The sequence below is a fragment of the Podarcis filfolensis genome (assembly GCF_964270895.1).
Source record: "Podarcis filfolensis genome assembly, chromosome: 12".
NCBI lineage: Eukaryota > Metazoa > Chordata > Lepidosauria > Squamata > Lacertidae > Podarcis > Podarcis filfolensis.
In genome coordinates, this window is record NC_139614.1 from 10,747,660 (window position 1) to 10,774,523 (window position 26,864).

The 26,864-nt window shown below is 44.1% G+C and overlaps 1 protein-coding gene across 23 annotated transcripts in view; it reads right to left on the bottom strand.

Annotated features, from left to right (window-relative positions):
• The window catches only part of TRAK1 (trafficking kinesin protein 1), a 148,197-nt gene that overhangs the window by 42,352 nt on the left and 78,981 nt on the right, over positions 1 to 26,864 (bottom strand). For 21 of the 23 annotated variants that reach the window (XM_083577691.1, XM_083577703.1, XM_083577684.1 and 18 more), the window contains one exon: positions 582 to 658. In XM_083577691.1, the coding sequence (XP_083433817.1) occupies positions 582 to 632 (51 nt within the window). In that variant the 5' untranslated portion in view covers positions 633 to 658. Of the gene's footprint in view, positions 1 to 581; positions 659 to 13,557; positions 14,081 to 26,864 lie in introns of those variants that run through there. The other 2 variants (XM_083577700.1, XM_083577694.1) reach the window with 1 other exon arrangement.

A 26,864-nucleotide genomic window follows, 5' to 3' on the forward strand; every position in this document is an offset into this window, starting at 1 on the left:
CAGCACTGCTGCTGGTCTGCCCTTCCTACAGCGCTGTTCTTGCCACTGTTCCTTCACCTTGGACTTAAAGATGGGGGAGAAATCACTGGATGAAACCTTTGCATATTGTAAAGGTGGGCTGTCATCCTGGCACAGATGGTGATGTTAATAGTAATTTTCAAAAAGCCACTCAAATCAGCTTTATAGTTCCCTATTTCAACTCCCCCCCTAGACTGATATACACTGAAATCTCCCATGGTTTCAATACTGATAGTAGCAGGGTATTACCAATTTCCATTAGGTCTCAGTGAAATAAATGCCACGTTTGCTGTTGCGAACATTCCACCTAGTTGCTTTACCTGGTGTTAATATACTCCCCAACCCAATTCACTCTAGCAGCACCCAATGCATGACACCAGGGGAGCAATCATGGCCAGCAAGGGTGCGATGAGCAGAGGAGTTCTGCTGTCCCCTACATATGTAAATGCAATGGGTGAAAAGGGCTCAATTAACAAGGCTGAAAGTAATAGTTTCTGAAGATGACAAACATTCCCCAAGGCACATATTGCTATTATTATTCAATGATAAGATGGCATACTTGCCTCTTCAAGAAGACGTGTAACAGCATCAATGTCATTGTATGTTTTAGTCATCTGGCCCACTCTTTCAGCACATAAAACTGGAAGAAAAAAGAAAGGGGGGGAATCACTTTTTGTCCACTGTATTAAAAAGCGGTGCTTGATATAAACATAAAAGACGGGGGGAATTTAATGATTCATCAAATAATCACTGTATCACATAGCATAAGTACCTGCAGCCTGATTCTACACATGCTCACTAAGTGTGTTCAGTGAGGACCGGTCACAAGCGTGCATAGAATTGCTGTCATTTGCTTCCAAAAATATTTAAAGGGCTCTGAAATTAAGATAACAGCTCCCTTCTATACAGCTGAACGTAGTGCTTGCAATATAATTGAGGTCAACATGTGACTCCTTACAGAATTTTATATGTTTTCTAAAGTCTACAGCAGGGGTCAGCAAACTTTTTCAGCAGGGGGCCGGTCCACTGTCCCTCAGACCTTCAGCAGGGGGCCAGACTATATTTTTTTTTTGGGGGGGGTGAACGAATTCCTATGCCCCAAAAATAACCCAGAGATGCATTTTAAATAAAAGGATACATTCTACTCATGTAAAAACACCAGGCAGGCCCCACAAATAACCCAGAGATGCATTTTAAATAAAAAGCACACATTCTACCCATGTAAAAACAAGCTGATTCCTGGACCGTCCACAGGCCAGATTTAGAAGGCGATTGGGCTGGATCCGGCCCCTGGGCCTTAGTTTGCCTACCCATGGTCTACAGCTTGGATCCTAAGATATGTTAACTCAAAGAGGTTCATGGAAGGAATACTGACAGGGGGCTGTTTGGGAGAGGAAAGTCACCCAAAATTTGGCATGTCATTTTTTGTTTGTTTGGCTTCAGCAGCCCCCACCCTCCATCGAATATTGTTCAGGAGCCTCTCTCCCCCCCCCCTTTTCTGGAGAAGCTTGGGGCGGGGAGGGGGACACAATGTTGCAGCAATGAGGAGCAGATGGGAAGCTTTCCTTTCATAAGCTTCCTTAAATTAACATCTTAGGATCCAAGCCGGCAAGTTTAAGTATATAATGCTATAGATTTATAGGTGCCAGAATTTAATTAAGGTTTGGGGGCGTCAAAGCTAATTTGCTTGCGGAAACAGCCAGACCTAAGTGTGTATTTAAGCTAGTAAGGGGAATGATGGACCCACTGCTAAGCCTCTGTTCTTAGAAGATGTAAAAGCTTCTGGGGCTGTGTATTGGACCTTGTAATCCCAGCCAAATCAACAAGTGTTGATGAAATCAGGCAAACTTCACTGTGAGGTGGCTGCCTGGGGACAGGATTAACCATTAGGAGTTCAAAGTGTCAAAGGAAATAAGTGTTAGAATGCAAATGAATGGAGTCCTCCCTTCCACTGTAGATAAAAGGGAAAGGGGTTGGAAGTGATGTACTGTATCCAGGAAGCAGAGAGGAACAGTTGAGCTGGGATGTGCCCTGCAGAGCAAGAGAAGGGGCAGAGAAAGTATGCTGCTGCTACTATGGAGTAAGCTGGTGAATTTTGAGGTGCTGCTACTGCGAGATCCTTCATTGAAAAGCTTCAGGTTGTATATTTGTGTAAATAAACCATATATCATAAAGACACGATAGCCTCTGTTGCGCCTAATTCACTAAAGGAAATACAAATCCTGGTTAAGTGCCGAGACCCCTGGATTCTCGCACACTGCTCGGTGGAGATTGGGGTGGCCTGTAACTGTATGTGGTCCAAAACACAGTCCTGTGATTATTCTGTGTGAAAGTTCTCTTCCTTGTTTTTGCATCATCAATAAAGCAAGATTTAAAGTGTGCTGATTTACTGGTGCCTTTCAGAAACTTTGGGAACAGCTCTGCAATGGCTCTCCAAAGTACTGGCCCTGACTTATCAATGGGAGTCAAAGGTAAGAGCTTGTTTAGTTTTCATTTCCACCAACAGAGATTGTCGCCGAGTGCACAGAGATCATGAAAATCAATAGAGAAGGAATCTCGGTCAGTATACAGTAGATGAGCCACAGAACACGCCATTCCCCACTTCTCTGGTTGTTGCCATGCTGCATGACCTTCACTATTTATTGACATTTCATTTTATACATGAACGTCCTGGTGCCGTTTCTTCAGAACTCATTATGCAAACATGAAAAGGAACAGCAGCACATACCAAGGCTTATCCATTTTATCCCAGGCAAATGGCCTTGCGCTGCCCAAGGGAGTGTCACTTGTGTAGTCATTGTTTGAACTGTGCCTATCAATGATTAAAGCATTGGCATTTCTAATAAAAAAAACTGCCACGGCTGGACTGTGTCCTTGTTATTCAGTGAACCGCCCTGAAATCTTAGGGTGAAGGGTGGCACAGAAATTTAATAAATAAATAGTAATAATTTAAGTAGAAATTGCTGCTGATAATCCAAATATTATTCTTTTTAGGTGTAATTGAATACTTGGGGGAAAGAAGCACCCTGAAACTAGGAAAGCAGTGTGGGAAACTTAAAAAAAAAAGCATTTATATTCTTGGTATGCACTTTCTCAGAATACTTTGTGCAGATAGGCTTAACCAAGTACCATAAAATGTCCAGCGTCCCACTTGTTCTCCAGTTTACTTCAACTGCAATAGAATTTTCAGTATGTTAGGAAATTCCATGCAACCAATGTGAGCAATGGCCATGTCTGACAACTGGCAGGGGGTTTAAAACCCCCTTTTTTCAAACACTGAACTATATGTCCATGTAGGAATTTTGACCATCTTTAAATGAAACAGCCCCTAGTTCAGTGGCGATGATTGGATTTCTAATATGGCTAGCCAAGCATTGTGAAGAGTTTAAAGTATTTTAAAATAAAAGCCACCCTGACATGAAAGGATAGAAGCTGCTTCTGGGCTGTGTCCAGGGCTTCCTAAATATCTGCTAAGAATGACTTGTGTGCATGATTCTCTTGCTCTGTACAGCTGGCAGTGTGACCCAGGTGGTCATGCTGTTCTCTGTATTTGTCTAAAAAAAGAAGATCACAGGCTACAAATGTGTCAACAAAAATTAAAATCAATACAGGCAGTGCTTTCCTATACGGACATGCACTTTTGCCTTTTTTAGCTTGGGAAAACAACAAAACGCCTTGGGACCCCATTTGTCGGCAGCTATAATGTGAGCACGCCACTGGCACTGAATTTCCTCTGTCAGTGAATCACCACTTAAGATATGGGTGGCTAACCTGTGGGAAGATGGGGGCAGCCTCCTAACTCCCAGAACCTCTAGCCAGCATGGTTATAGGCCAACCACATCTGGCTGGGTACAGGTTGGCAGCTTCTGCCTGAAGACATTTCAAGTGGTCAGGGACCAGAGTGGGAGTAACAAACTACTAGATTGGTTGTGAAAATGTTCTCTTAAGCCACAGTCCACACGAATAGCAATCCTTAGTGGAATACCACTTGATAATAAATTACCATTTGGAAAGGATGAGAGTGGCTGGAGAGTGACCAAGGGGGCTCAGGTCTCGCTCAGCTGGAGGCAGGAGCCTTTTCTGCCCCGCAGCTGAGCAACAGGCTGGAGCCAACTGTACTGACCACAGCCCGCAAGGCGCTGGAGTGAAAGCACCTCAAGCTCACATGAGAGCTGTGGCAGTTTCACCTGGCATCTCACCAGCTGGGTCCAATGCAGCTTTTTTCAACATCACGGTATATCACCAAATGGCGATGTTTGGCTAAGGATACATCATGATGTTGAAAACCCAACATTGCCCAGCGCTAATCACCATCCCCCCCCCTTTATGAGGCTCAACTAATTTGAATTTAATTTGTATTTAATGCATTAAAGAGTATAAAAACAACATCATTGATCTTTGCTGTCTCACCCCAACATTAACTGAAACTCCGTTAAAGATAATTTCAGTGCAAACAACTGCTTGCTTTACAGCAGTCTTGGTGATCAGAAAACAATTTAATCAGCTACTGACCAATACAATTTACAATTCCACACATCCCTGAAAGGTGTTTGGCAACCATAAAATGCCAGAAATCTGTCCCAGGCAAATCTGTTTTGGCTTGCTGTCTCTTATGTGCCAACAAATACTCTTCAGATACACGGAGTTGTTCCAGTCTTGCTAGCTCTGCAGTAAACATCAAGCCTTTAGAATACACCAAACTTCAGCAACTACCACCGCTGTCAGTTAAGGAAAACTTTACAATCAAGTGCTTTAAGTATAAGCTAATACAGTAACGGGAAATTAATGGTACAATATTAAATTCCTAGAGGGATGCGGGTGGCACTGTGGTCTAAACCACAGAGCCTAGGTCTTGCTGATCAGAAGGTCGGCGGTTCGAATCCCCATATCAGGGAGAGCTCCCGTTGCTCAGTCCCTGCTCCTGCCAACCTAGCAGTTCAAAAGCACATCAAAGTGCAAGTAGCTAAATAGGTACCGCTCCGGCGGGAAGGTAAACAGTGTTTCCGTGCGCTGCTCTGGTTCGCCAGAAGCGGCTTAGTCATGCTGGCCACATGTCCCGGAAGCTGTACGCCGGCTCCCTTGGCCAATAAAGCGAGATGAGCACCACAACCCCAGAGTCGGCCACGACTGGACCTAATGGTCAGGGGTCCCTTTACCTTTATTAAATTCCTAATGGAATAACAGCCACCCTAATTTCTGCAAAAAATATTAGAAAAACTGTCCTAAGAGTCAATGGGATAGGTGCTATTCCTTTTCCCTCAATATCCAGCATCATCATCAGAAGTTCTTTAAAAAACAAAACAAAAACCTTCAGGCTTAACACAAATTACACAGCTTGTAAAGGCTCGTTACAATAAAGAACAACTTTTTAAAAACACAGTAGATGTTTTCATTTGCTTCCTAATCTTAAAATAACGCTGCTACTGCAATTTCTGCTTCAATAGTTTGCATTTAGGGAGGCCCCAAGATTAGATATCATGCTTCATGATTGGTGATCTCAGTCTGCCAGAAAGAGGAGGGCTTGAAAACAATAAAAAGAATTGCATGAGTCATGTGTGTGTTGGTGCCTTTAAGCAGGAACACTGTTATGGGGCTGTTCAGAGGACAGCCCACTTTTTTGCACTGGGCCCCAGATCTCCTGGCCCTTCCCTTAACAAAATGAAGGTGGCAGGTTGCTGGGGTCCCACCAGTGCTGTGCTTTGCAGCATAGCCACCTTGCAAGCAAAAGTAAGGAAAGATAAATATAAAGTCCTTCCCATTCATGCTTGCTATGCTATGGACAGGTGGGAGCAGAGCGACCATAGATAGCAATGGGGGTGATGGGCTGAGGGTGGTTATGTGGCCTTGAGGCTTACTAGGTGACCAGTTTATAAAGCGCCCTTGCATATACCCCGCAACTGTCCTGCTTTAAGTGAGACATCCCAGATTGGGGTGCTGTGTTTTCAGCAGGGTGTCCAAAAATGTGCAAGATCTTGACCTTGTACGAGATCACAAGAGCATTTTCTGGCTCCGTGATCTTGTGCATATTGCCTCAAAATATGTGCTTCTGCTCCGTGATCTCATGTGGGTCACATGACCCACACAGGCATAGAGCTGGGAGGATTTGTGTCCCGGTTTCTGGCATTAACAGGTTGGAGGGTACCCTTGCAGCCTAAGCCACCTACCTCATCAGGTATTTTGCTCTACAAAATTAACATGTGCAAACCATGATCATTGCCCTGAACTCCTTGGGCAAATGGGCAAGATAAAAATGTCATAAATAAAACCCAGTAAGTTTACAAGTGGGATTTAAGAATAACAGCAGGTCCGTTGTTCGTTCCTACCATCTGGCATTCAGAAAGCGAGAAGGCTGTTTGTGTAAAAAAATCCCCCAGACTTTTAAAAGAATATTTTTTACATTTCTCCGTTCTCAAACACAAGTGTTGAGTTTTCATCCGTAAAATAGGCAGATGGTTTCTGCAAAGACTTCCATGTGCTTAATTCCTTTATGATGTAATACACACCAAGTGTGAGCTGGCTAACTTTTTTGAGGTATCTAGTCAACATATAGTGCATTTTCTTGCTTTCCCATTGTTTTGTTCTGTGGTTGCCAGTTAACATGTGTTTAATGCGTACATGCAATAGTTGGATTGGGGGTTTGCGGGAGTGAGAGAGAGGGAGATGTCAGATGTTGAACAAAACCGTTTTTACTTTGAGTATGTATATAAATAAAAGCAGCAGCCGTCCCTGCCAACAGATTATATGTAGATTTGGCCTTCTACCCCACCTACAACGTAGAAAGCCATGTTAGCACCTAAAAACCTCAGTCATAAGCCTTGCAGCAAAAACCTACATTTGCCTGGAGTTTGGTTTAAATTTGAACATAAGCATCTAACTAAGCATGTACAAATGTACCCTGAGTTTTTTAAGTACCTAGTGATGTTCCTGCCTTTAAGTTGGTCATTTAACTAAAAAAAGAAGTAATCAAAGAGAATTTTAAAAGCCACAAAGCAAAACAGTGAGGTGGCAGCCAAGCATTGCTGTCCTAACTCTAGCATGGTTGCCCATAAATAATTACCCTTCTCTGAATGGGCAGCTTGTTTATCAAATCTCCACAGACAAGGCTTAACAGAGAGATAAGAATTACAAGAGAAATATTAGAACAAGCAATTCGGCCAGGAGATTTGCCCTTTGTACGATATAAAGTACAGCTCCCAACGTGCCACTTGACACGTACTGAGTTTACAGTTTGAAACTACAGTTCAAACTACGTCAGAAAATGCATTTACCGGTAAGTCAAGAAGGGAAATGTTTGAAATTCTTGAAGTATGCCTTCAGTTCTTGGTCATATTATCATTCCCCCACTGCCCCCACACACGTTTAATATTTTACTGGTTTTGTTAAAAAAAAACCAACAATCCACAAAGAAGAAAAAAATGTGAAATAAAAATGTAAACCATAAAGTGTCAAAGACTGCAAGGGCAAAAGTACAAAGATACAGGGCAGCTCCAAAGAATAATAAAGAATTGACTCATACAAAGATTCCTTTTACAAATAACAAAGATATGTGCAAATAAAAGTATTCCCCACCTGTGAGTGCCATCATTATTCTGGATGAAGGTTCTAGAAAGTCTTAGATGAGCCAGACATTTGCATATAAGAGCAAACTGCAGAATAAATAAAATGCAGGACAGCAAAACAAAACGACACTAGAGCTCTCCACTTCAGATATTTTTTAATTTATGAGATATATTTTCAAGAAGGGCTATGTGCCAAACCCTGGAGTACCAGCAATCCAAATTGTTAAGACTGAAAGTCTTCCAGGATTTGACAATGAAGCCTCAGGCTGCTGTTAAGAGATGAGAAATAAGTTGTTTACTTTTCAAGTCCTGTTCTGTTTCCAAAAGCACCAGGTGTAAAGATGGAGCAATAGCTTGTTTAGTTATCAAAAAGAGCTCAATGAACACCTTATTGATATTCTTTAAAAATAAATTAAGTTATTGGTGGTATTATTATTATTATTTTACTAGATGCTTTTACCCTACAGTTGTCATGCTTCCCCAGCACATCTGGAATATTGGCTTCTATCACTTGTGGCAGTCTTTGGAAGAATCTCTTCAAAAATAATGGTTTCTCCCCCACTGAAACAGATTGTGGGCTTAAGGCAAAAAGAAAAGTCACATTGACTGGCACATTGGTTGGCAGGTACCAACAAGTGACAAGAAGGTGGGGCAGGGCAATGTTCACTTATGGAATTCCTTAATGTACAAATCAAAGGGAAGCTTGTGCAAAGAAAGCAGAAACAGAATGCCCTGAGGACACCCCCCTCCTTCGGCAACTGAGTGCACCTTCCCCGGTTTGTTGTTGTTGTTTAGTCATTTAGTCGTGTCCGACTCTTCGTGACCCCATGGACCAGAGCACGCCAGGCACTCCTGTCTTCCACTGCCTCCCGCAGTTTGGTCAAACTCATGCTGGTAGCTTCGAGAACACTGTCCAACCATCTCGTCCTCTGTCGTCCCCTTCTCCTAGTGCCTCCATCTTTCCCAACATCAGGGTCTTTTCCAGGGAGTCTTCTCTTCTCATGAGGTGGCCAAAGTATTGGAGCCTCAGCTTCAGGATCTGTCCTTCCAGTGAGCTCTCAGGGCTGATTTCCTTAAGGATCTTCTTGCAGTCCATGGGACTCTCAAGAGTCTCCTCCAGCACCATAATTCAAAAGCATCAATTCTTCGGCGATCAGCCTTCTTTATGGTCCAGCTCTCACTTCCATACATCACTACTGGGAAAACCATAGCTTTTACTATACGGACCTTTGTTGTCTCTGCTTTTTAAGAAGTCCCCAGGTTTAGTAGACCTCAAAACCATAGAAAAGGCACAGTGATCTATCTGTACTAGGGAAAGTGTGATCATTTCTCTCCCACTTCCCTTGATCTCACCACACCCTAGTGCAGTTGTCCCTTTTGTTTTCCTATCCTACCGGAGATGTCATCGGATACTCACAAAGAAGCAGGCAAAAAGCAGCCGTTTCCAGTGTATTGCACCTCCTCAAAGAAAGGGCAGCATGCCGGAGAGAGAAGTTTTGAGTCAAGTGGGAACTCGTGTGAGGCTAGGTGGGACAGGAGGTATATGTGGCTGAACTTGGGCAGGCAGGAGAGTTTGTAGTGGGTGTCTCTGCATAAGGATCGCAAAAGAAAATGGGCTGAATACACAAGCTAATTGCTTGCTGGTGGGGCAGGGTAGGATGAGATGGATGACAATATGCTTTTGCAGAGAACATATTTAATCTAAGGGGAAAGGGACAAAGAATGAAGGGGTAAGGAGATAACAAATTAAAATAAGAAGCCCCAGAGAACCAAATATGAACAAGAGAGCTAAAAAAACAAAACCCCAAAGGCCTGCTTTTGAAAGCAGAGGCATACTACTTCAACATACCTCTGAAATCCCCTCACTAATTTATATTCCCATTAGAACAAGCATAAATTAAACTCTGAACTGCATATTTTTAATGAGTTCAGTGAGCACTGGGCTTTTATGTTGAAAAGAATGAGGCCTTAAACTAGCCCCCTTCTCCAAAATCTCTGCACGAACTAGCATTTACACATTTGTTTCCTATTATTCTTACTTGGTAAATTGGTGTTGTAAATTCTGTTGGCTTGGACTGGCTTGGTAGGATGATCTGCAGCAGTAGCTTCTGTGTGAAACAGAATCAAGCTAGCAAGTGCCTTAGGTGAATTAAAGGAGTGGGGAACTCTTTTGGCACTGGGGACCAGATTTTTATCAGGGTAGGGCAAACTTTGCCAGGTGAGTGGGGCCATCCACCTATCACATGACACAACTATGACATCACATGACTGACAATTGGCTACCTTACCAAAATCCTTTGCGGTCCCAGTGATCAATCTAACCTCTCTCTCTCTCTCTCTTTCTCTGTGTGTGTGCGTCTGTGTGTGCATGCAGGAAGGAGAGCGAGAAAGAGAATTTCTTCATCACTGTGTGATGGAACAGTCTCTGTCAGAGCTGATATGCAAAGCAGGCACCTGTGCTCTGATGCATAGCATTGAGGAAAAGAACTACGCCTGCTTGTTTTTGTTGCACATGCAGCAACAGCAAGCAGACCTGGTTTTTCAGAAACCCAGACGCATGCTGATCCTTTCTGGAGGTTAAAAGGATCATTGTGGAATGGGTTTTCCATGAAGGTCCTGCCTCATCAGCTGAGGCCACCAGTACGTTGCCAGCCCTATCAGTATATAAATACATAAACAAATCCACCAGAACAGCTATGAGATACCGAGAGAGCCCCAGGAGAGGGCAGTTCTGCCAGAACCAGTTTGGAATCTGAAGCAAGTACTTAGGAGAGAAGTTGTGTTCCCTCAGATATGCATTTGCCTGAAGATGCCTCCTGTCTTGCCAGTTTCTGTTGCATCTGGGGAACAGACTTTTAGTAACCTTAAGATTATTAAGAACTACCTGCGGTCAGCAAACCATGCTATCATGCTTTCGCTGGAGAATGCAGTTGCAAAGCAAATAAATTATGCTGATGGAACTGATGACTTTGCATCTATGAAGGCAAGAAATACATTCTTTGCTTAGACTTGCAATTCCTTTTGCACACACCTAAAGCAAGAGCACCAAACTTTGCTCTCATTTTGTTGTTTACTTTCTAACTTTTAATAAAAGTTTACCTCTCCGAGGTAAATTTTGCCAATTCATCCTTGGCATAGAACATGATTATTCTACTGCAGCCCAATACATGACTTAAGAACAAAATAATACCCTCCAGCATGGTTTAAAAGATTGTTTAACTGGCCAAACGCCTGGGAGAAGAGGAATGTTTCTGACCGGCACCTAAAGAGATGTAACAAAGGCACCAGGTGAGCTTCCCTGAAAGAGCATTCCACAAATGGGGAGCCACTGCAGAAAAGGGCCGTTCTCACACTGTCGCCCTCTGAACATCTCACGGAGGAGGCACATGAAGGAGAACCTCAGTTTATGATTGCAGAGTCTGGGTTGGTTCATATGGGGAGAGGTGATCCTTGAGGTATTGTGGTCCTGAGCCATTTGAGGCTTTATACGTCAAAACCAGCCCTTTGAATTGGGCCAGGAAAGTAATTTGCAGCCTGTGCTGTTGGGCCAGGGTCGGTGTTATGTGCTTAAACAGACTTGCCCCGGTGAGCCACCTGGCCGCTGAGTTCTGCACCAGCTGAAGTTTCCAAACCATCTTCAGAGGCAGCCCTGTGTATCACGTGTTGCAGTAATCTAACCTAGAGGTTACCAGAGCATAGACGACAGAAGTTAGGCTTTCCCTGTCCAGATAGGGCCAGCTGGGCCAACTAGCCACAGCTTATGGAAGGCACTGTGTGTTTACTGACGCCACCTGAGCCACTGGAGACAGCAAGGGATACAGAAGTACCCCCAGGCTTTGTACACACTCCTTCAGAGGGAGTGTACGCCCATCAAGACCAGAAAGCCCTCCAGCCAGCCAGCCAAGGGAACCATCCACTAACAGTGCTTCAGTCTTATCTGGATTGAGCTTTGGTATTAAATAACTATTAAAGATACAGGAGTCTTCCTTTTCAAACGTTGGCTGCCTCTCCCTCAGCACTTGTTAAAAGAATTCTAGCAGCTCATGATACTAGGTAGAAATTTTTCGTGGCCCTTTCCACCGAGAATATTTGTGTGTCTTCTTTTTTAGAGTCTGGGTAGTTCCCGACCATGCCATACACTGCGTACCCCCAGTGGAATCAATGGACTCAAGTCTGGCATGGTTAACTTAAGTCCATTTACTTTAATGGGCCTACTCTGACTCAGAAGGTAGAGGGGTGGTTTCCGAATATCTGCTTCTTAACAATGGATCTTTGTTAAAGAGGTTTAGCGCTGTTTGATTTGCTCTTCCTTTCCCCCAGCTTTTCTGGAAGTGTTAGAGCCCTGGTAAACTTTTTTTTTTTAAGGCTGCATGCGTTTTTGCCCTTTGCATAGCAATGAGAATGGCTGGTAGTGGGCAAGGCCATTAAAATGCAACCTATTTAACACAGAGACACACAAAATTATTTTGCACTGGAGCACTTGCATTCCCAAGATTATCGCAATATTGCTATGCAACACAGCTACACACAACACTATATTGATTTGATTGGGGGGATTTTTACACCTTATAAGCAGGATGAATGCAAGACATTTTTTAATAGCTCTTCCTTATGGAAACAAGAAAGAAAGAGAAAAAGAAAACCTGATTTACCATGTGCGAGTAAGGCAGTAGCAGGGATTGAGATTCACCAAATGTTTACTGAAATGAGAATCACTGGCTTACAAACATTAGCAGCCTGTCTCGGGAGTAATCTATTCTTCCCATGCCATATGTTGCACTGTTCATAAGAAACCAATTTTTAGTGCTCCTTGCGTAATGAACTTTCAACCCCAGCTCCAAGGATCATCTTACTCTATCTTTCCTTTACGACTGGGGAAAGAAACGCAGTGACAATGTATTGCCCAAAACACATTCTGTGTTAGGGCTACAAGGAACACAGAGATTTGTTCCTCGCTACTTCCGTTACCCATGTTATCTATACTGCTCCAGAAAATGCACGTAAGTAGCTGCCTGTCAGTTTATGAATCCCTTTTCGTTGTTCATTCCCACAATCATAAGAATCATTCTGCGAAGGGTTGTGCGTCCACTAACAATTTGAGAGTGTGCATCACATGTGCAAAGCTACAACTACAGCAGCATGTAGAGCTTGGCAGAAACAGGTCAGATAACACCACATCCTGTCAGGCAACCCAAAATCATGCTCAAAACCAACTCATAAATGATACTCTAAGAAGAATGATGGTGGGATTCAGAAGGAGCATCTGCTCTTCCCTGCCCCTACAGAGCACATAGCTATTTTCTCTTGTCTCCTCTCTTACGCTCTTCCCTAACTCCAGGTACACAGGGGAGTGTCTGTCTGCTTAGGGACCACGGAACCCAAACACTAAGGAGCATGTGGTACACTCTCAATTTGTGCTGGAATTTGTCTCTTGCCAAAGATAACCTGCTCCTACACAGAAGCCACCCACTCCTATCTGATTATAAAAGACAAAAAAAGCACCTGGTCTTCACAGGCGCATGAGACAACCGAAGGGCTAAATATTCAGTCACATATTTCTACAACTTATTGGTACATATTCCGCTACACACACTCTCTCTCTTTCTCTCTCCTGGCCAAGGTATGTGTTTCACCATTCAGAGACAAATGATCCAAATAACTGAGAGAAAAGTATAATTGGCCCTTAGAATGTAGTCCACCTAGAGTGAACTACCAGAATTAAACTACAAGTAAACCACAAGGTACATGTAGCATCAAATCAGAGAATATTAATACTTTAATATTTCAAGGCAATAAAAGTTTCATTTTACAGGCTAAAACCACAATCTCCGACAAAACGTCTGAATAAAATTGATTTGAAGAAGACTGAAAAGGTACTTTTCTTTACAATCCCAGTGCCAAAATAGTGTGATTGGGATAAACATATTGAGACAGAAAACCAATTTCATGCATTAAAATGTAAGTAGCAGGTAAGTAGTACCTTCTTCCAAGATATCAAGGTTGTCGCAACATCTGTGCTTGCATTCAGTGACATGATCATCATATTCAAAGCTTTCTTCTTCATTGATTGATTCGTTCAGTGACATGGCTAAAATCATCCTTGAGAAGGAGCCCTGTAGTCTAATGCCCTGAAAAGGGACAAGCCATCTTCACGGAGGCTACATCCACAGAGCAGTTCAATTAAGGTTTCCACAGAGCAGAAACCAACCTCCTTGCTCAACATACTCCAACTAGAATGGTGAGGTAAGTCTGCATACTATGATCACCATAACACAGCTGGAGAAAATAATACAGAAGGATGGGGGATGGAGAACCATCTGTCTAATTGTTACTAGGAATAATCCATGCACTGTTTACAAAACCAGATTAGACTCTAGTTACATTTCTTTGGATGCAACTGTTTCAACACAGCAAAATCAACTGCTTAGCAAATTCTCTCTTTAAAGCAGTATCTGCTTAAACCTGTCATATTTCCTCCCCACGCCAGACACAAATGGTAGTTTCCTACAAGTTTCATAGCAACCGTACCAGGAAATACACACAAATAAAAAGAATGTTACATGGCGTAGTGAAGGTAGGGAGGGCAGGGGAATTACCTTTGGAATACATTGCCTAACCTTCAAACGACAGATTTCTAAAGGGAGGAAACAGGAACCACGTACAGGTGCAATTTGGGAGTTAATACAATGCAGGGCTTCAGAATGCGCCAGACTGAAACTACTCAAAAAAGAATCTACCTTTACATTATCACTATGGTTTCAAACTATCATGGGAATAAGAAACGCCAGAATTTATGCTGTTTTCTACCACATCTTACATATATGTGGCCAAACCCCTTTCTGTCATTTTCCCCTATTATATGGTTGTTTCAATTGGGAACTGGTATGTCAGAAACTTGGGTGTTGAGTAACAAATTCAAGGTTCAGGCTGCAATCCTAAATAAGTTAAATCCTAAATAAGTTAGGAAGTAAGACCAACTGAACTTACTGTTAAATAAAAATGGATCAAATAGAAATGGGAATTTAAGGGAATTTCAGTGCACTGAGCCACCAAAGAAAAACATTTATTTACATGTAGTTATGGGATACCTCTCTATTTTGGATGAAGTAATATATGGACTGGTTCTCTGATGACCACCAAACAGATACTCATACGATATCTGAAACAGTTTTCAAAAATGTATAAATCCAAATCAAATAAGTGTTGGAAATGTAAAGAGAAAGGTTCTTTTTACCATATGTGGTGGTCTTGTAGTAGGGTTAAAGCTTACTGGGAAATGATATATAATGAATTGAAAACGATGTTTAATATAACGTTTGTAAAAAAAACAAAAAACCTCACACCCAGAAGCTTGGCTTTGGGGAATTATAGGGATGGAACTACTGAAACTGAAGAGAAACTTATTCATGTATGCTACTAAAGCAGCAAGAATGTTACTCACCAAAAACAGAAAGAAGCAGAAGTCCCGGCAAAGGGAAAATGGATACAAAAACTGATGGAATACACAGAAATGGCAAAACTTACCGGAAGAATACGAAATCAAGATAACAAACTTTTTAATAAAAGAATGGAAATGGTTTTTTAACTATTTACGGATAAATTGCAAACAGATAAGAACACTGGCAGGATTGTGATAATAACCTGCAGTTTTATAAGAGTATATAAAGTAGATGAATAAATGAGCAAATTAAGTTAATTTGGATATGCAGAAGATATAAAAAATAAATTTAAGGAACCGCAGAGGTGCGGAAGGAAGTCAAGTTTTGAAATCATAAATGATTGTAAAATTAGTGAAATATATACACCTGAAAAGCATAAATAAAAATGAAAATGAAACAGTTTTCAAAATGATGTTAATTAAGAGTAAGTCACACTGCCATCCATCTTCACTCACGCTTAAGGCTAACTTGGGTTTACCATTTAGGAGGGAATCTGGCAGGAAATAAGAGGGGTTGAGAGGATACAATCTCAGAGACCACACCTAGTTCCTCAAAACACAGCTAAGAGCTGAGTCACATCTCTGGAAGGCAGCATAGAGGTCTTAGGAAGAAAGGTGAGGGTTGATTCACAAGTGCGTGCTTCATCTCAACACGTCTCACAGAGGAACAACATGCACGTTCCACCACTGAAAAATATTACCTTCAAGGCAATACACACTGCCTTACCTATGGTACCCAATGTGTGAATGTTTGTGGCATTTAAGGATGACTTGCAACTCAATTCAGACATACTCAAGGAGTGAGATAGTAACACACAGCACACTTTCAGAAAGCAAAGGTTCTGAACTTTCAAAGCAGAACAAAAAATAAGTTGTCCCACAATGAAAGCTAGGATAACAACTTGACTGGGTGTTATAACGTCAACAATGTTTAGGCAACACGATGACCATATACATACGTAATAGACAATCTTTATAGAATTCCTTCAAACAAAATGAAATCTTAGACTCAAAGTCTCTGAAAGTCTTTAAATGAAGAGAGTACCAAACTTTGTACGATGAAAGATAAGCTGTCCAACACTGAACAAGATTCTGGATATTGACTGCTGTTTCGTAGATCTTCGTCAGCATGGTGGGAGAATATAGAATTGTTTCATAAACTCATCTTATTTCGAATGAATATATGTGAATGAAAATATCAAATGCTGTGGAGCAGTGCTCATGTGATAATGCAAGTTTGTTTGGATACTGCGTGTTATAACATTTGGAACGTATGCATGGAAACAAAAGTGGGCAACTTGTAATAAACAAACAAACATGATGTAAACCTTAAAGGTTATCATGTTATGCTTGATTAACATGAATACATCTGTAGTCTTTTTATCGAGCATCACAAAAGACCTTTTTGTGACTAAAGGTATCGTCGATATGCAATGTTTGTATTTGCTAGTGCTAAGATAGCTGCAGACTATATTTTTCGTTAGCCTCAAAATGGTTTAGGGATGTGGGTGGCACTGTGGGTTACACCACAGAGCCTAGGGCTTGCCGATCAGAAGGTCGGCGGTTCGAATCCCCGCGACGGGGTGAGCTCCCGTTGCTCGGTCCCTGCTCCTGCCAACCTAGCAGTTCGAAAGCATGTCAAAGTGCAAGTAGATAAATAGGTACCACTCCAGCGGGAAGGTAAATGGTGTTTCCGTGTGCTGCTCTGGTTCGCCAGAAGCAGCTTAGTCATGCTGGCCACATGACCCAGAAGCTGTACGCCGGCTCCATCGGCCAATAAAGCGAGATGAGCGCCGCAACCCCAGAGTCGGCCACGACCTGACCTAAAGGTCAAGGGTCCCTTTACCTTTACCTTTACCAAATGGTCTAATCAAGGCTCTGATCCTATAACTTGGGAGTGGGGAACCTGTGGCCCTCCAGATGTTTTTGGGTTTCAGCCCTTGCCAGCATGGCCAATGGTGTAGGGAATCATGGAGATTGTAGTCCAACATCTGAATGGCCATTAGCTATTTCCTGCTTGGCAGGGGGTTGGACTCGATGGCCCTTGCGGTCTCTTCCAACTCTATGATTCTATGATTCTATTCCTGCTATGCTCCTAAGAGGCGGCTCCACTGAGCTCAATGGAACTTCCTATTTTTTCTCCTGGAAGTTACATTCAATTAAAGACTACGGTGCTTAAAATTATTATATGTAGCTGTGATGGGATGATGAGCTGCTTGTGCGTAAAATCCTGATCCCTCAGAGTTTGGCTAAGTTCCCAAACCTCTGTCTGTGATGGAGCTCCTTAAGCGTGGCTCCATCAATCGCTCGTTGAATCGGACAGTGGGCGTTTACGGAACTTCTTCCAGCATAAAAGCTCCTTAACGGAAACACGTCTTCTGGACTCTCGGCGTGACAGTTTCCGCCGAGGAGTGGGTGTTCCTAGGGGAGGTCCTGAAACCCCCCCACTGTTCTCGCTAGAAGTATCTCTGAGCTCTCCCTCCGACTCACTTTCCCTTGGAACTCCACTTCTCCCCCTGCTGGTCCCCTCCTCCGCTGAGTGGTCTCTCTCACCCTCCATGAGCCCTTTCACCTCCTTCGTCTCAGATGACAGTTCCCTGACATCCACCTCCCCTCCAGGGCCCCCTTCACCCCCTTCCCTCCCCTCCTCTGCGGGAGGCGAGGGAGCAAAACCCCTGAAGGAACCTCCCTCATCTTCCGAAGTTTCGAACACTTCCCTCCACCTTTTGCTGTTCCCGGTTTCCAAGTACTCCTCCTCCTCGGAGTCGGTACCTCCTTCCAACTCCGATTCCCTGAATCCCTCCAGTTCCTCCTCATCGTCGGTGGTGCCAAAGTACTCCCTTCGGAACCTCGCTACTGGCTGAGGTTTCCTGGGGAACCTTTGGTGGAACGTTTCGATCAAGACCTCGTCATGGACCTCCTCTGCCTTCACCCAGGTGTTTTCTGACTCTGGTTCCCCTTCCCACGCGACCAAATACTCCACCTGATTCCCCTTCCACCTGGAGTCGATGATTTCCGCCACATAGTTGCGGCTTTCCCTTTCTTCTATGGCTGGCCCCCGTGTGGATACCCCTTCACCTTCCCCCCGGTATGGTGACAGTAATGACCTGTGGAATACTGGGTGCAGTTTCATGTGGTTCGGTAACCGGAGTCTGAAAGCCACTGGGTTGATCTGTTGGATGACCTCAAATGGTCCCAATCTTTTGGGTCTCAATTTCTTGCAGCCCCCCTTGTACGGCAACCCTTGGGTTGATAGCCAGACCCGACTCCCCACCCTAATTGTTTCACCTTCCCTTCTGCTCTTGTCTGCCTGCCTCTTATATTCTTCTTTGGCCCTTTCTAAGTGGTGTTGGAGTTGACGATGGATCGCTTCCATTTCTTCTACAAAAAGTTCAGCGGCCGGAACACTCCATCTCTCTCCTCCTTCCCCTGGAAACGCCCTGGGGTGGCACCCATAATTAGCCAAAAATGGGCTCATCCCGGTGGACACATTCTCTGCATTATTGTAAGCAAATTCCGCTAGTGCCAACTTTTCGACCCAATCGTTTTCTCTGTCATTGACATAGCACCTCAGGTATTGTTGAAGGATACCGTTTGCCCTCTCCGCCTGCCCATTGGTCTCAGGGTGCCTGGCAGTCGAAAAGTTGACCTCTACGTGCAACAAGCTCATAAGCTTCCTCCAGAATCTGGATGTGAACTGTTTCCCTCTGTCGGACACCAGCCTCAAGGGGGCGCCATGCAGCCTAAAAATATGTTCTACAAACGATTTCGCTGTCTCTTCCGCCGTGACTGCATGGGAGCAAGCTACAAAGTGACCCATCTTAGTTAACTGGTCTACTACGACTAGTATGGCGGTTTTCCCCTGGGATTTGGGCAGATCAGTCATAAAATCTATCGACACCGCCTCCCACGGTCTTTCTGGTGTGGGTAACGGTTTTAATAAACCCGCTGGTGCCCGCCTTTCTCCTTTGGCTCTCTGGCATTGGTCACACCTTCTCACATACTCCCGTACATCCTCCCTCACCTTGGGCCACCAAAACTCCCTGGTCACCAACCACATGGTCTTGTGTTGCCCAAAATGCCCCGCTGTGGGATTGTCGTGCAACTGTTTGAGTACTCTCCCCCTCAATTCCCCTTCGGGTATATATAGTGCCCCTTTGTAATACAATGCCCCGTTTCTTTCTTCAAAACCTCCGGGGTCTTCTCCCTCTCTCCTTAAACCTCTGAGCTTATCCTGGGCGTACTCATCATTGACCGTCCCCTCTACCAGTTCTCTTTGCCCCACCCAGGCCGCACCACACACCCAGTGGTCCTCTGGGATAATATGTCTCTCTTCTGGCGCTCCCTCCCCCTCCAAATATTCAGGTTTGCGAGAGAGAGCGTCCGCTCTGATGTTTTCTGGACCTGGCACGTAGCAGATTTCAAAATGGAATTTGGAGAACTCCTGGGCCCATCTCACTTGTCGTTGGTTGAGCACTCGTGCTGTTCTCCAATACTCCAAATTCTTGTGGTCCGTACACACTTGCACCTTATGCTGTGCGCCAATTAGTAAGTGTCTCCATCTCCGGAACGCTTCGTGAATGGCGAGTAGTTCTCGGTCATATACCGTGTAGTTCCTCTCGGATTTGTTCAGCTTACGCGAAAAGAAGGCACACGGTCTCCATTCCGACTTATTGCTCCCTGGCTGAAGCAGCACTGCCCCCACCGCCCGGTCTGAGGCATCAGTTTCCACTCTCATGGGTTTTTGTAAATCCACATGCAGGAGCTGTTCTTCCGAAGCGAATGCCTTTTTCAATTCCTCAAAAGCGTGCTCCGCCTCTGCCGTCCAAACGAATTTCTTCTTGCTGCTTAGACAGTCCGTGATGGGAGCCGTTAAGTGGGCAAAGTTCTTGATGAATTTACGGTAAAAGTTCCCAAACCCTAAGAACCTTTGCACATCTTTTTTGGTTTTCGGTGTCTTCCATTCCAGCACCGCCTGGACCTTGCCTGGATCCATGGCTAATCCCTTGTCTGATAAGCGGTACCCCAGGAATTCCACCTCCTTGGTGTGGAACTGACACTTCTCCAATTTCACCCACAACTGGTTTGCTTGCAGCTGGCTCAGCACTTCCCTGACATCCTTCACATGCTGCTCCTCATTCTCCGAATATATCAGCACGTCATCGAGGAATGCCACGCAATTCTTGTAGAGCAAAGGTCCCAGTACATGGTTCATGAGCGATTGAAAACAGGCGGAGCCTGATTGCAATCCGAATGGCATAACGCGATATTCGAAAGCCCCTAGGGGGGTGAACATCGTTGTCTTCCATTCATCCCCCTTCTTTATTCGTATCAGGTTGTACGCTCCTCTCAAGTCCAGTTTCGTGAATATCCTTCCCTTCCTCACCCTGGTCAAAATGTCATCAATCCTGGGCATGGGGAAAGTCACTGGTTCTGACACGGCATTCAGGGCCCGGTAGTCCACGACCAATCTCGGTTTATCCGTGTTTTTTTTGTCCACAAAAAACACTGGACTGCCCCCCACCGCTCTGGACTCTCTGATGAAACCTCTCTTCAGGTTTTTGTCAATAAACTCCCTCAACTCCTGCATTTCCCTGTCTGACATGGCGTACAGCTTGCCCACGGGTAGCTGGGCCCCAGGGACCAGGTTAATCTGGCAGTAAAAGTCTCTATGCGGTGGTAGTTTATCTGCTTCCCTTTCGCTGAAGACCTTGCTCAGGTCAGCGTATTGTTTGGGCACCTTCCCTTTGTTCGCCACTTCCGTCCCTGCTATGGAGGCTTTTGCCCCTTCTGGCACCTTTCCCTCTTTGCAGTGTTCCAGGCAATGTCCTGACCCAAAGGACACCACTCTCTGATGCCAGCCCACTAGCGGGTCATGCAACGCTAGCCAGCTCATTCCCAAAATGACTGGCGCCCCTCCCAGGGTGGCTACATTGAACGCTATCCTTTCGGTGTGCCTTGCCACCCTCATAACCATTGGGACGGTCTGTAGGCTAACTTCTCCCCCCAACAGCTCCCTCCCATCGATCGTGGTGACCTGCAGGGGGTTGCTTAAAGGGAGTGTCTGTATCTGGTGTTCCGCTGCAAACTCCTTGCTCATAAAATTACAGGAGCTGCCTGAGTCTAACAGCGCCTTGGTCTTTAGTGGGTATCCGTTTGCCAGCTCTAGCAACACCTCTATTACTAGGGCTGGTCTTGGAGGTTCCGGAGTGGGCACTTTTACTGCTCCTTGGCCTGTCTGCAGTGCCCTGACAGAGGCAGACAGGCGTTGGCTTTTACTGGCTCCTGGACTTCCTCCTCCTTCCCCCCAACAGCCCCTGCCATCCCTTGCCATTCCTTTCTTTGCGGGCAGACTCTGGCAAAGTGACCTGGCTGCTGGCAGAGGTAACATTTCTTGGCGCTCTTTCCCTCCTTCTTCCTCCCTTCACTGGGATTTGAAACTGCGTGCGCGCGCGCTGTTCCAACTTCCATCGGCTCTCCGGGCGGGAAACTTGGCTCTGGAATCTCTGGAATGCGGAAATCCCTCCAACGCTCTCCTTTCCCCTCCCGCTTCTCCAAGGCTCTTGCCTCCTGGCGCGCTCCAATGGTCAGCGCTGATTTGGTCAGCTGGTCCATAGACTCCGCCCTGGGCGCCCGGGAAAGTTCGTCTTTCACCGCCGAAGAAAGCCCCTCTTCAAATAGCATTTGAATGGGTTCCGCCGATAGGTCCCACCCCAATCTATGTATCAACATTGTAAACTCAGTCCAGTACTCACGAACCGATCGGCTCCCCTGTTTGCAAGCCATCAATTGTCTGCGTACCAGTCCCTGTTCAATCTCGCTGGAAAACATCAAATCCATGGCGCGAAAAAACTTCCTCGCGTCCTTCAGCATGTCACTATTCCCTGCCATCAGGGGCCTGACCCAGTCTCTCGCCCCTCCTTCGAGATGGCCAATCACAAACGCCACTCGCGACGCCTCATCGGGAAAGTCATTAAACTGCAGTTCAAGAGCATACTGCATCTCTGTCCTAAAGGCTTGGTAGTTCCTGGGGTCCCCCCCAAACTTCTGCACCATTCCTGGCATCTTTCTTGCTAGTGTAGCGCCTTTTGCCTTTTCTGCATCCTGCGCCCTCCTTTCTTCTAGCCTCGCCGTTTGCATTGCTAGCTGGAGTTCCAACATTCTGTACCTTTCTTCCAGAGTTGGACCTCCTCCAGCTCCTCCTGCTCCTCCGGCTCCGGCTGGGTCACTCATGATGCCTCTCTGCACAAGCTGCTTTCAGGGTCTGTCCGATTGCTGTGATGGGATGATGAGCTGCTTGTGCGTAAAATCCTGATCCCTCAGAGTTTGGCTAAGTTCCCAAACCTCTGTCTGTGATGGAGCTCCTTAAGCGTGGCTCCATCAATCGCTCGTTGAATCGGACAGTGGGCGTTTACGGAACTTCTTCCAGCATAAAAGCTCCTTAACGGAAACACGTCTTCTGGACTCTCGGCGTGACAGTTTCCGCCGAGGAGTGGGTGTTCCTAGGGGAGGTCCTGAAACCCCCCCACTGTTCTCGCTAGAAGTATCTCTGAGCTCTCCCTCCGACTCACTTTCCCTTGGAACTCCACTTCTCCCCCTGCTGGTCCCCTCCTCCGCTGAGTGGTCTCTCTCACCCTCCATGAGCCCTTTCACCTCCTTCGTCTCAGATGACAGTTCCCTGACAGTAGCTGTCTTAACCTGGGCCACTTCTCCTGCAGAATGAGAAACTTCCACAAATTATCCAGAAGGTAATTAACGTGATTGCTACAGGTGAACAAAATAACCAAGTCTGCAGAATCAAAACTCATTTTTTGACATAACTACAGGAAGAAATAATTATAAAGTCTTGGGTGCAAAGAACTACTTAGCTACTTTAGGCAAGCCCAAAGGCTTGGGCATGCACCGTGGGATTTCTGAAGTAATTGATTTAAATGGAAGACTCCTATGCTGTCACAATTTACTTTTGGAAGTCTTCTCAAGTGCAAAAATGGTTTGACATGCGGCACGGCTGGGCTTCTGTTTAAGACATGTGAATGCAAAATTGTCTGGGGGGTTGCATGGTTCTTTGTATCTGGGTCTGAGTAAAGGCAATGTAACCATGCAGACTTTTTTTTTTACAGATTTTCAACAAGAGTTGCTGGCATTTTGTTTTATATTCTGTTCCAAAAGCTTCTCTCTTACTTTTCTTCTTCTAAGACACTCAAAACAACAAGCAGGATAGAAATACGAGAGAGATCAAAACACCACAGTAGCACTATAATGATAAAATCAGCTGTCAGAACAGGTAACAACGGTAAAAAGTAAAAATCCAGTTGCTCAGAAGTTTGGGAACCTATCTTTTGTCAAAAGGCAGTATATATTTTTATTAAATAAAAAACATAAAGGCTTTGTGCAAGATTTCATTGTTTGTTTAAGCGCTGTCTGCAAAGCTCAACACAGCAGCAAGTGAAGCAACAAGGAAACTGGTCCATGACACCAGCAGAGGAAATTCAAATATATGCACTTAATAGACTGTTAACTTTCTCTAAAAAGAAATGTAGTAAGAAATTGAAATCTTTCCAAACAATTGCACTGGATTACGTAGCCCAGCTCTTCAAAGTATTTTGTGCAGCCACCCACGTCCTTCTGTTTAGCTCTTAAATAAGATAATGGGTGCTTGTTTCTCTGTTACTGACACACCTTCTTTTGGTATGTGTAGAGGATGTTGTTTGCTTAATGCTGTCCCCAGTGACGATTTGCAGCTTCATGTACCATGTAAATATTTCATTATTTGAAAAGATAAGCAAAGATAAGCAATAAGCTTTCTACAGTTTCATACAGAAAGAGACGACATTCAAGAAGCTGGAAATAACACGTATGTCAATCATATGTACATAGAATCACAGAACTGTAGAACTGGAAGGGACCACAAGAGTCATCTAGTCCAACCCTCTCCAATGCAAATATCTTCTGCCCAGTGTGGGGTCAACTTGAACCCATGACGATGAGATTCAAAGTCTCATCTCGCCCTTCTGAGGGAACTCTGCATATTTCAGGTTATACCATTTTATTCTCACAGGAGTCTTATGAGGAAGAGATAGCATGATTTTTTTAAAAAAGGAAGCTTAAAAGAGCACACACATACAGCTTGTGAACTACAGCGGTACCTTGGGTTACATACGCTTCAGGTTAAAGACTCTGCTAACCCAGAAATATTACCTCGGGTTAAGAACTTTGCTTCAGGATGAGAACAGAAATTGTGCTCTGGGGGTGCAGTGGCAGCAGGAGGCCCCATTAGCTAAAGTGGTACCTCAGGTTAAGAACAGTTTCGGGTTAAGAACGGACCTCCGGAACGAATTAAGTTCTTTACCACTGTATTTCAAATTGACACTCAACACACATTGCAATGGGTGACATGAAGGCCTCACATCACTCCCTTGTCAGTTCCACAGCTCTGTAAGCAAAAGATTAAACTGCAAAGTTTACCATTTAAATGATGGTTCCAAGATTCTGCACAGAACTGTCATTTCCTGCAATTTTCTCAAGGCAGATGACAGATATCTGAAACAGAGTCTTTCTGTGGTGGTACAGAGATTGTGGAATATCCTTCCCAAGGAGGTCTGCTAGGCTCCTTCACTTCTGCCAAATTTTTGATGGTTGTTGAAGACTTTCATTTTGGACACTTTCTGTTTGTGATTGCGTCTTGCAATTTCCTGACTGAGTTTTTTAAATCTGTGACTCATTCACATGCTCCACTGTTAATTTTCTTTTTGTAAGTAGTGCAATATTAATGTTTTTGTTAATTTTTGAAACCACTTTGCGGTCTAGTATGACCGGGGCGAAAAACCCAGCAACAACCTGGGATAAAAATAAATAGATCCCGGTGGGAAATGACAGTTGTAAGCATGGCTCAGAACCATCATTTCAAGTTGTGGAGCTAGACAGCAACCTGACTTGCCTCCTTGGGAGTGAGCTGGACTCTTTTATACCCCTGTTTCTCTTCCTTGCAACCGTGTTTTCTGGAGTGAGAGTACCTAAAAAAAGCCCTTGAGGATTTTCAACCATTTGTAAGGAATGATCGAAAACCTCAGGTGGCTGTGAGTCAAAAGGTGGGGTGTTTTCCTATCTCTGTTGTGAGGAAGGGGAGACAGAGAATAAGTGTGGCAGGCCTACCTTAGATACTGAAATATACTCAGAGTCGCAAAGTGATTTCATGCTCTTTATTCAGCTCATAGTGGTGAGGAGGAATGAATGAAAGTTCCCTCAAAGTATCTGCTTTATATACATTATTTACACAATGGGCTGCACATGATTGGCTAATTCCGGAATTCTACTGTAAGCCAATCAGGTTGTGGATTCACTTCTATCTGGAGCATGATTGGGTGGTTCCTGCCAACCAATCATACTGCTGCATTGTTCTAGGACCAATCAGACTGCTGCATTCTGAATCCTATTGTTCTAGGACCAATCAGATTGCTGCAGTTTGGATCCTATTCAACTCAGTACATAACAGATACAATGTGAGGAAAGGCAAAATGCAGAGTTGACGCAATGCAAGAATGAAATAAGGTAGGCCACCTAGTGGGATTGAGAGGTCTGAACCTAAGTGTGCCTGCTCCAAGCCCAACACTCAAACACCACGAGCAACAGTTTAATGTACAAACTCAATAAGCATTATCTTTCGTAGTGTGTTGGATATCTCTGGTGCAGATATGCTAAGTATCCAAACTGCCCTGGAGAAAACAGACGAATGGGAGGATCCCTCTGAGGTATGTAGGAAAATCAGACAAACCTGGCTGGCAGGCTGCTCCCCTTCAATCTAGGTTCTGTTGTGTATTGTATTCAGAATACATATGCCCTCAGGTGGATTGGAGAGGAAGGGTTGACATAAATAATAATAATAATCCTCCTCTTTGCCTCTACCTCTTCTTCAGGTACGGGACAAGGCCAAAAAAAAAAGGGACAAAATATAACAAACCCTAAACTTCTTTTCTGAAGGCCTACACGTTAACATGATTTAAATTTTATTCCTAAAACCCCATTAGGCAAGAGTTGCATTTTATCAACTGCCTCATGTACAATTCTGTTTTAAACACTTTTAAATATTGTATATTTAAATTATGTATATCATGCTATGGCCACACGGCTAATGCAATAAAATCTATTGACCTTGTATATTTAAATTGTTGTCACTTACCTCAGGACCTCATGGTAAAGGACAAGTAATAAACAGAATAAATGATAGCAACAATAATTTATGACACAACAAATATGAAAGTTTGCTTGTTTGCTTCCAGATGTCACATCAAAGAAATCTTTGCTAATATGTGGCAACTTGATATCAGATAGCTGTCTGGCTACAACAGTGAAGTTCTTATTGTCCGAGTGCCATGAGACAGGAAGACAGTTTTCCTTATATTCATAGATAAGACAGTAACTTGCTATTAAGTGTGTGTCAAGCAAAGCATGCAAGAATTACCTAGATTCACTAGGCCCGAAAATGTCCCTGGGTCAAGTAAAATTTAGTAGGTTATCTCAGAGAGCTGAGCAAAGTGATCTGAGCTACATGTCACATAGGAGGCAGCAAGAAATTCAAAAACAAAAGGAACTTTTTCAGCATCAGTAAGCATATGAACCTTGGGGAAAAGAAAACCCATCTGCTCTGCCTAGAGAAATATATTTAAAATAGTTCTGACTGCAGTAAGATGAACGTGTTGAAGAGAAAACTTAAGATATAACTGAATTGAAATAATAAAAAGTAGAAGAGACCAGAAGGCCACCAACATAAATATTATCTTCCTGTTCTGGGGCAGGGTCCTGTGCCAACCAGTGCTTTCCTAAATTTCACAATTAATTCAGAGTAGAGATTA